This window comes from Eurytemora carolleeae, unplaced genomic scaffold (assembly GCF_000591075.1).
Source record: "Eurytemora carolleeae unplaced genomic scaffold, Eaff_2.0 scaffold36, whole genome shotgun sequence".
Taxonomy (NCBI): Eukaryota; Metazoa; Arthropoda; class Copepoda; order Calanoida; family Temoridae; genus Eurytemora; species Eurytemora carolleeae.
In genome coordinates this window covers 167,789-178,449 of record NW_019396086.1, presented here as the reverse complement: position 1 = coordinate 178,449, position 10,661 = coordinate 167,789, and the positions used below count along the sequence as shown (strand labels likewise).

The following is a 10,661-nucleotide window of genomic DNA, read 5'->3' as shown; positions in this document are numbered from 1 at the left end:
GGGGGGGTAGAAAATGGGGAAAGAAAAACTACTAAAAAAATAGCGGGTTTTCTATTTCGGAGGGGAAGGAAAGTAAGATAATTGGGAGTGTAGAGAAAGAGAGGGAAAACAAAGAGAAGAGGGAGGGCGGATTCTACCATTGATAATGTTAGATCACGACTTCTCTTATATATGCAAACTTATTATGGACTGGGTAATGATTTAGTCAAGATATGGAAGAAATTATCTAACTCTCTGATAATCTTTGAAAGTTTTCTCAACCTTGCGCAAATTTTCATTTTGAAGATTAACTCGATGAATTATTTATCATGTTTAAAACTCCTTATATAAATTGTTCACTAAAACATATGTGAAGAGTAATTCAGAATACATTTCAGATAAATGGAAAAGTGAACTTTTGTTGTAGACACTAGACTGTAGATATTAGACACTAGACTATAGATATTAGACACTAGACTATAGATATTAGACACTAGACTATAGATATTAGACCCAACACATTAGACACTAGAGTATAGATATTAGACCCAACACACTAGACACTAGACTATATATATTATACCCAACACATTAGACACTAGACCATAGATATTAGACCCAACACACTAGACTATAGTTGTTAGACACTAGACTATAGATGTTAGACACTAGAATATAGATGTTAGACACTAGACTATAGATGTTAGACACTAGACTATAGATATTAGAAACTAGACACTAGGCTATTCATATATTAGACCCAACACAACACACTAAATACTAGTAAATAGACACTAGACACTAGAAAATTAGTCATTAGTCACTAGACACTAGACACTAGACACAGGAAACTAGTCATTAGACACTAGATTCTAAACACTAGACATTAAACTATAAATACGCTAGATACTACCTAAATATTAGACACTAGACACATGACACATGAATCCAGACACTAAACTATAGACAGTAGACACTAATGTAGACTTTAGCCACTGGACATTGGACACATATGTAGACACTAAACACTATGCACCGAACGTTTCTGTAAATAATCACATATGTTTTTAGTAGTTAATCAAACATATGAAAATATTTATATTAAGTAGCAGAGTTAGTATTTTTAAATAAACAATTTAATCATTCATATTTATTAATTAACATTGTTCAATGAATATGGAAATATTTCAATTTTGTGTAGGAATCGTTTTATTTGGAGTAATTGAAACCCTTCTCTATTTTAAGCGAAAAAAAGAAAACATTTCGTAAGTTAAAACCCAAAAAGTTTGGGGTCTAAGTTTTCTTTAAGATTTTAAAATTTAAACCAGAGTAAGTTGAAGCTTGAATTGTTATTAGTTTCCGAATATTTTTATCAGTAAATATATCGGATCATGATAAATAAACAATAAAAACTGTCTAAAAAATACTGATTTAAAGGAACTGTAAGCGTAATTTCAAGTGGCTCTATATGTAACGATAGGAAAGCACGATTCACAACGCTACCCTGAAAAGCATTATCTGATGAGGAATGAATCAGATATCAATGTTTAGAATTTTGAATTTGATAAATTCTTCCGATGTATTTGTTATTAAGGGTTTCACGGTAGAAAAACGACAATATCATTCACATTCAAAGTTTAAAGGCTACAGTTGAGAATCGGGCGTTGTCGTCTCCTCATGTAAGGTCACTTGAAATAAGGCTTACAGTCCCTTTAAGACATGCTTATTCAGCTATAAACAAGGAAGGGAAAATAATCACATTTTTTAATAAATCAGAGTACTAGTACCATCGGTATTTTAACAAAATTAGTTTCTCATTTTTCATAAATATAATGATTACAGCTAATTAACAAGTGAAGCCTTGTAAAAACATCCAATATTGCAAAAATTTGGTTTTATTATTCATTAGTATAGTTTTTTTTCTCCAGATATTCATTTTAAAATAAAACAAAGTTTTATACTTGTTTTCAAAAGGGTTGTGTCTAAATGAAAATACATTTTAGGCCTGAAATATCACTATATATATTTCTTTCTTTTTCTTTTGTGAAAATGCATTTTTGAATTTATTTCAGAACTGCTGTCAAAGATGCATAAAATTTATGAAAAATATAAATACACGCGTGGATTTCTCATTTTGTTTGATTAACTTATTTCACCATCCAATCTTCCTCCACCCCTTGAAATGCATTTTATGTGGTCTTTTTCATTTTTTAGTCGTCCCANTAGGATTAAAGGGACTGGTCCCTTGTTTATAAACAATGGATCTAGGGATTAAAGGGACTGGTCCCTTGTTTATTAACAATGGATCTAGGATTAAAGGGACTGGTCCCTTGTTTATAAACAATGGATCTAGGGATTAAAGGGACTGGTCCCTTGTTTATTAACAATGGATCTAGGATTAAAGGGACTGGTCCCTTGTTTATAAACAATGGATCTAGGGATTAAAGGGATTGGTCCCTTGTTTATAAACAATTGATCTAGGGATTAAAGGGACTGGTCCCTTGTTTATAAACAATGGATCTAGGGATTAATGGGATTGATCCCTTGTTTATAAACAATGGATCTAGGGATTAAAGGGACTGATCTTTGTAATTTTAAGCGACCTTTCATTTACAGATGCTTTTGTCCGATTCACATAGGTATGTCCTTTAAACCTTTTCCTGGTCAAAAATCACTTTATGGGAAACTGTAATTAGAAATAACAACTATTCAAAGAGAAAATTATGAATATTTCGTCCAACTTTGAGCATAAAGTGTTTATAATCGACCCAAGTCAGTGTGTTTCTTAAAATTTTGATACCTTTGACAATTGTGTTGATAAAAATAAATATTTCAGCTGGTGATGGGAGAATCGGACCCGGAGGAGTTTTCAGATTTCTTCCAGGATGCTCCGTACCTAGATATAACCTGTGATAATGGGGACTGTCCGCCTCCTCTCTTCCTTCTTCCGCCTCCGCCCCGCCCACCAGATCTGGCGGCGGAGGGTTGCCCCGCCCTCTCACCTTACGAAAGTTGTGACAATATTGTTATCATTGATAGTCAGGTAAAAACTATTTTTCAAAAGTATTTTGCAGATTGTCTCAGTGCCATTTTTGTTTTGGTTATTCACTGTTTATCCTTTAATATCTACTTATAAGGGGACGGTAGACTGTTTATTAAATCTATTGGTGACAATATTGCTTTTATCAAAGATTGACAATATTATGACCACCGTCCTTCGAATTATCAATATTCTATACAAATCATTTGCCGTAGACAGGATAAGACAGGATTGGACAGGAATAGGAAGGATTAGACGGGATAATACAGGATTATAGAGGACCAGATAGGAATAGGAAGGATTAGACAGGACTAAGCAGGAATATACAGGGCTAGATAGGAATAGACAGAAATAGACATTAAAAGACAGAAATAGTAAAGAATAGACAGGAATATACAGGACTAAGCAGGAATATACAGGACTAGATAGGAATAGACAGAAATAGACATTTAAAGACAGAAATAGTAAAGAATAGACAAGAATATACAGGACTAAGCGGAATATACAGGACTAGATAGGAATAGACAGAAATAGACATTTAAAGACAGAAATAGTAAAGAATAGACACGAATATACAGGACTAAGCAAGAATATACAGGACTAGATAGGAATAGACAGAAATAACATTAAAAGACAGAAATAGTAAAGAATAGACACGAATATACAGGACTAAGCAGGAATATACAGGACTAGATAGGAAAAGACAGAAATAGACATTAAAAGACAGAAATAGTAAAGAATAGACAGAAATATACAGGACTAGTCAGGACTAGGGAAGAATAGATGGGAATAGACAGGACTAGATAGGAATAGACAGGATTATAAAAGACTAGATAGGAATAGACAGAAATAGTCAAGAATAGACAGGATTATAAAGGACTAGATTGAATAGACAGGAATAGACAGAAAGTCAGAAATAGTCAAGAATAGACAGGAATAGACAGGAATAGAAAGGAATAGACAGGAATAGACAGGAATAGAAAGGAATAGACAGGAATAGACAGGAATAGAAAGGAATTGACAGGAATAGACAGTAATAGAAAGGAATAGACAGGAATAGACAGTAATAGAAAGGAATAGACAGGAATAGGCATACCAGGACCGGACTAGAACTAACTATACAGGACAAGATAGGACTTCATTGTTGGTTAAAGATGATAACGAGAATATTAAGAGTTACGCTTTAACGTCTTATTTTATATAGTTCAATCTAGATACTGCAGGCAGATATATAGGTCATTCTAGATACTGCAGGCAGATATAGTTCATTCTAGATACTGCAGGCAGATATAGTTCATTCTATATACTGCAGGCAGATATAGTTCATTCTAGATATTGCAGGCAGATATAGGTCATTCTAGATACTGCAGGCAGATATAGTTCATTCTAGATACTGCAGGCAGATATAGTTCATTCTAGATACTGCAGGCAGATATAGGTCATTCTAGATACTGCAGGCAGATATAGTTCATTCTAGATACTGCAGGCAGATATAGTTAAAACTAGTAGCAGATAGGCAATGGTTGCATACAAAGTGCAATGAACTGTTTTGGGGGCAATATTCCATATTTTTTAATAAATATTTTCGTTTAACGATTGACTGGTACTTCAGGTCCACCTAGAAGAGACGTTTCAAAACCTAATAATTGTAGCGGTCAGTTCAGCTGTTCTAGTCATAGCACTTGTTCTTTTAGTTGCTTGCATTTGGAGGTAAATATATATAAAAAATAGATAAATTTATATTAAAAATACATTTACTTTTTTTACAAATGAATAGTTATTTTTCTCGAGGGTTTACTTAAAAAAAAAACGATGATTCAGTTTGAAACTGAAAACTTGAATAAATAAACTTTGTTAAAAGTATTGAATGAATTATTGATACAAAACTGACAAATTGTTAAGAAGTAAAAAATGTATCAATTATTTGCGAGTTTCTGGATTGATTGATTGTTTTGAAGTAAAGTGGGAAAATAAAAAAAAATTAAATTATTGAATTGTATTTTTGTGTTTTATATTCAAAATTTACCAATTTTTTTGTGTTTTTTAAAAACTGTTAATTTGCAGATTAATCAAGTGTTGACACTTAATTAATCCATCATTTATTAATTATCATTAATCATAAAAATCAATTGTCAACTCGGGCATGAAAACTGTGTTGAAACACAAAATAAATATCATCTAATTTATTATTCCTTTATGCTTTTACAACTTCACACTTCTTTTTGCAAAACTTTAAATTGGACTCTTCATCATTTTCCTATTGTTGAAACTCATTAATATTTTAATTAAGTAGTTCCCCCCCCCCCTCTATTCTTCCTTCCAGCTCCATATCATTTCTAACTTGGACTTTCTCGGCCAAGATCCGGGAAAGTTTGATGGTTGAGTGTTTAGTTTGGATTGAATTGGTTCTATAACTCATCTTTGATATTCAATTATGAATCTCTGATTTCAGAAGAAGAAAGTCCGGTGTCGAGGGATGTCATTGTGGTGACGGAAAACAAGATACTTCGGGACTTCAGATTCCAGACTCATTGGAGATGAAATCTGCATCCGAGGTTTATGATAATCCGAACTATTCTCATATTATGATAGGGGGTAAACCCTTCTTTCTCCTCCCTAACGGAGAACTATCGGAGCATGTTCCTGTTCCTGCTCAAGGGGAGCATCATACACCGCGACATACTCAACCTCATCATATATACGAGGGAGGGAGTTCAACCTATAGATCAGGTTCAGATTATGATACTGAGAGCTCAACGTATAAACCCGACTCTGATAGAGCTTCCAATGGTTTCCCTCCGATCTATGAAGAGATAGATAAGTGTAGTAGTGTTGGTTCCAACCATAACTCCCAGGTTGAATCCCAGTTTGGGAGAGCTGAGAGCTCACGAGAACCCGGTGTTCCAACTGAAATAAAAGGTTTTGTGCCTCACCAAACCATGGCTGTGATTCGTAAAGAGGAGAGTCTTCCCCAGACAATTCTACACTCAGAGAGAGGTCCCTGGTCCTCGCATAAATCTGTGAGTCCTAGAAGACCTGGAAACAGGATTCCAACCCGAACTCCGGACTCTGGATCTGTCTACTACTACAGTGATACCTTGAGACGAAGAGGACTTTTGGATACAGGACGTGACTCCGTTCAGGAGTCAGATAGTGGGATAAGCAGTAGATCAGGACACAATACGAGTAGTGAATCCACACCCCAGCCTAGGTTAGAGCTCAATAGATCTATAAGAGGAAGACACCAGCCTGTAGTGAGTAGTGATGAGGATCTTAGCCAAGATATTGCTAGAAGAGCGGATAGAAGAGGGTTTGTTAGTCCAGGACGGAAACCGGAGCTTGCAAACCACTTAAACCATGTTTCTCGAAGACAGGAAGTTAGTCCCTCTGCTGTAATAGATACCCAGATCATTGTCAGAAATACAAATAAGAGGGAACCAAGAGCAGATTTGTGAACAATCATCTGGTTCTTGTAGCACAATCCTTTATCCTGCAAATCATGATAAACCTAGCACCTGGGATCTCTAAAACTTAAAACTTAGTTCCTTAGTTGTGTTTATATCCCGGCTTTCTCCGGTGTTACGCTAAATTTGTTCCTGATTTTGTTCTTTTCTCCTCCTGGAGTAAAAACCTTGTTCTTCCAGATCTTTAGACCAGGAAAAACCCGTGTTCAATCTTAAACAAAAACATTTTTCCACATTTTTACAAGATTGATTTTTGAAATTAAACCCAAAGAACAATTAAATAGATAATTTTAAAATATATGAAACTATTTATATTTTCTCTCTTTTTTAATGAACCAAGTCTATTTTTTACCCAGATACACTACCATGAATTATTTATTCTCTAGGAAAAATTTAGCAAATTAGAAAAGTTTTGTATTGGTTCTCTGTTCAATCCTATACCTTCTTCTAAACAAGCCTAGAACCTTCTCCAACTCAATTAAAGAAAGATCTCTTCATTTGATTAGAAAAGCATTTCAAACTTTTAGATAGGAAAACTTTGCTAAACGTGTAATTTGATAAAGTCACACAAAACCTCCGGCTTAGATTGAAACCTAGACATTTAAACCCCTGTCAGTTATTCAACAACGTGTTTTGATATTCCCAAGTGATTTTGTTAAAATTAGAATTGATGTGTACTCTATTCAATTTGTTTTGCTTTATTCAGCAAAGTGCAAAAATTCTATTAAATTTTCAGCAGAAATTTATGATAATAAAGTTATACTCCCCTTCCTCCCTTTCACACCAATCAACCCCCCCCCCCCTGCTCCCCAAATGTAAAATAACTTTTACCCTCCTCTCTCCTCTCCCCCCGCTCCCTATCTAGAATTAAATCAAGTTTGCAAAATATTCTGGATTAAATACCTCAGGCCTTCTCAACAATTTTTTCAATTCGGATGCCTTGCCTGCTTTGGGGATAAACTAGATTTGAAACCCTAAACCCTGTTTTTCCAGGACACCCTGTCATTCCAGGATACCCTGTTTTCCAGGACAACCTGTTATTCCAGGACACCTTGTTATTCCGGGATATCTTGTTATTCCAGGACACCTTGTTATTCCAGGATACACTGTTTTTCCAGAACACCCTGTTATTTCAGGATACCTTGTTATTTCAGGACACCCTGTTATTCCATGATACCCTGTTTTTCCAGAACAACATGTCATTCCAGGACACCCTGTTATTCCAGGATACCCTGTTTTTCAAGGACACCCTGTTTTTCAAGGACACCCTGTTTTTCTAGGACACCCTGTTTTTCCAGGACAACATGTCATTCCAGGACACCCTGTTATTCCAGAATACCATGTTATTCCAGGATACCTTGTTATTCCAGGATACCCTGTTTATTCAGGACACCCTGTAGCATCATCCCACCAACTGGTAATAAATTTGAGTTCGGATTAAACTGCCCGAATTTACAATTCCAATTTCCTTTAGAATGGGCAAGAGTGGATGCACGTCCACAAATTGTTTTCTTTAAATATTCAAAATTCAAATTTCTTTCAAAATTTTCTCCATTTTACTCAAAGTAAAGACACATGTTGAATTTCAAGTAAAAATATTTCAAAAATAGAATCTTTTTAGATTATTTGAGATTTGTCCAGTCTTTCAAAGGTTGTGTATAGTTGGTTGGGATGCTAGATTTATCTCTGTGATACCAGTTTAGAATAGTCACCAGTAATAAAAATATATATATATATATGTAATCCATCATTATTCACGATAAAAACAAATAAATTTTAAATTATGACTTTATTCTGAAATTGGTTATACGAGTAATAATAAGGAAGATTTTTTATCTTGAACAATGTTAAATTCTCCCAACTTCCTTCGTTGTTTCGGCAGCATTAATACGTTTTTACAGAGAGAACACAGTTATGAACAACAAATTTGCAGAGAGATCAGTCATTTGTTTAAAGAGCACGGTTGTGAATTGAACATGTCATTCTTAAAATTTCGAATCTCTCAAAATTGCGGAATTGGTAAAAATGATGAATTGTCTAAAAAGTGTTCGCAACATAAACTTTATGTTAGGTTAATTTTAGAACAGATTCCCTGGCATTGTTATGATAGATTTAAAAGAATTTAAAAAATTTGATAAAAATTTTTAAAAAAACCTTTTTTCCATGTATTAATGAAAGGATGAGTTTAAATTCTGAAGTATTTCAATTTTTGACGCGGAAAATTCTTGAGATTACTTATTGACATGTTGAGCGTTGACAGATTTTATTTTTTTAATATCAACGATGCCTTGATGAGCCGATAAAATGTTGACCTTTTAAAAAAAATATATTTAGAGAAGCAGCAATTATTAAGATATTTTGATGATTAGTTAATTAATTTATGATGACGGGAGTCCTGCAAAAACCTTCACATAAATAATTTTATTTTGTTCTTGTAAAACTTACAGAGTTCTCGTAAAACACACAAGTTCTTGTAAAAAAAAAAATTCTTGTAAAAAATACAAATTTCTCGTAAAACAAACATAATTCTCGTAAAACGTACAGAGTTCTTTTAAAGCATGCAGAGTTCTTGTTAAATGTACAGAGTTCTTGTAAAACATACATAGTTCTCGTAAAACATACAGAGTTCTTGTAAAACATACAGAGTTCTTGTAAAACATACAGAGTTTTTGGAAAACTATCAGAGTTCTCCTAATACTAACGGAGTTCTTGTAAAGCATTCAAAAGTTCTTGTAAAACATACAGAGTTCTTGTAACACTATACAGAGTTCTTGTAACACTATACAGAGTTATTTAAAAACAAACAAAGCTCTTTTAAAACAAACAGAGTTCTTGTAAACATGCAGAGTTTTAGTAAATTAGAATTAGATTAGAAAAACAGAGTTTTGTGGCAAAACTCAGGTTCTGTACAGAATGCCAGTTGTGCACCAACATGACACATTTCCTTATCTTTTACTATTTACTGTTCTAACCAGTAAACCTAGTTAAACCTTACTCACTCCTAGATCATACATTGATTCAGGTTTCTCTGATGATGTAGCAATTCACTTTTTGCACAAATATTTTTTTGGTAGCTTTAAAATATATTTTTCACTGTAAATTATAAAAATAATGTTAAAACCCTAAACCTAATTTTTCTTTACTAAACTATAATGTTTTAACCGGCAAGAAAGCTGTGGAATAAACGTGCCCAGAACACTTCTAAAAATCTGGCAGTTTTAACAACTATAAATTACAACATATACGACTATAATTCCACTGTATTCTGGTAACCACTGTAGCCAGTCATCTATCTCTATAAATATTTAAATTAGTAATCTCTGTTTGTTTGTCTGCTTGTATGTCCGATCATAAACCATGAACCCCTGTCTACCTCTGATTGGGGTACTCTGTAAAACCAGGGAAATGTTCTTAGTTCGTTCAAAAATTCTAAGTTGAGTGGGTTGAATTTTATACTTATTTTTCCAGGCAAAGCTGGGTTCCCAAGCTAGTCTATATAATATAGCTCTTCGCTCACTTATATGCTCGTTAAAGCTGAACCAAATGGGCGGACGGGGGTGACATGATTTTTAAAAAATTCCACGGGCAACCCTGGGCACTTCTTAAATCAGAATCTTAGACCAAGCGCGGGTAAACGGCGGGAATAACTATGAGTAACCTGGGCAACGTCGGGCAATTTACCTATTTTAACATATAATTAGTCCTTGTATTTCTAAACAACTAACTTGCCAAGAAACCAGGATGGAGCATTAAGAAATAAGTTTCAGATTAGGATTGACTGCTCCGGGTGCTTCTGACAGTTCTGGGTCTTCAACATTATTATTTATCAAGATAATTGTATTAAATTGATCCTAAACGGTTTCAGAAGTTAAACTTCTCTATTATTCTACTATCATATCACAGCTAGCAGTTCATTATATCAAAGACGTGGGGGACCGGGGGGAGGATAAAGAAGATAAGGGGCTAAGTAAGTGCATTTGGGTAGAAAGGAATTGAGTTTTGCCACAAACTCTAATATCTTTGCCATCCAATGTCGTAGACCTCATATATTTCAAACTATAAATTCTGTTAGATCAAATAATCTAAGTTTGAAATGTCTAAGGTTTTCGTCATCAGGTTGGACAGATATAGGGATTAGAAAATTCGAGTTTGTTGCAAAGATTCAACTCCTTTCAGGG

General features: G+C 34.0%; 1 protein-coding gene across 1 annotated transcript in view; it reads left to right on the top strand.

Moving 5' to 3' along the window:
* Positions 1 to 8,270, top strand: part of LOC111718291 (uncharacterized) — an 11,090-nt gene extending 2,820 nt beyond the window's left edge. Inside the window, exons 2-4 of the mRNA XM_023493838.1 lie at positions 2,816 to 3,022; positions 4,632 to 4,729; positions 5,472 to 8,270. Coding sequence (XP_023349606.1) covers positions 2,816 to 3,022; positions 4,632 to 4,729; positions 5,472 to 6,474 — 1,308 coding nt within the window. The 3' untranslated portion in view covers positions 6,475 to 8,270. The remainder of the gene's footprint in view (positions 1 to 2,815; positions 3,023 to 4,631; positions 4,730 to 5,471) is intronic.
* Positions 8,271 to 10,661: the final 2,391 nt, after the last annotated feature.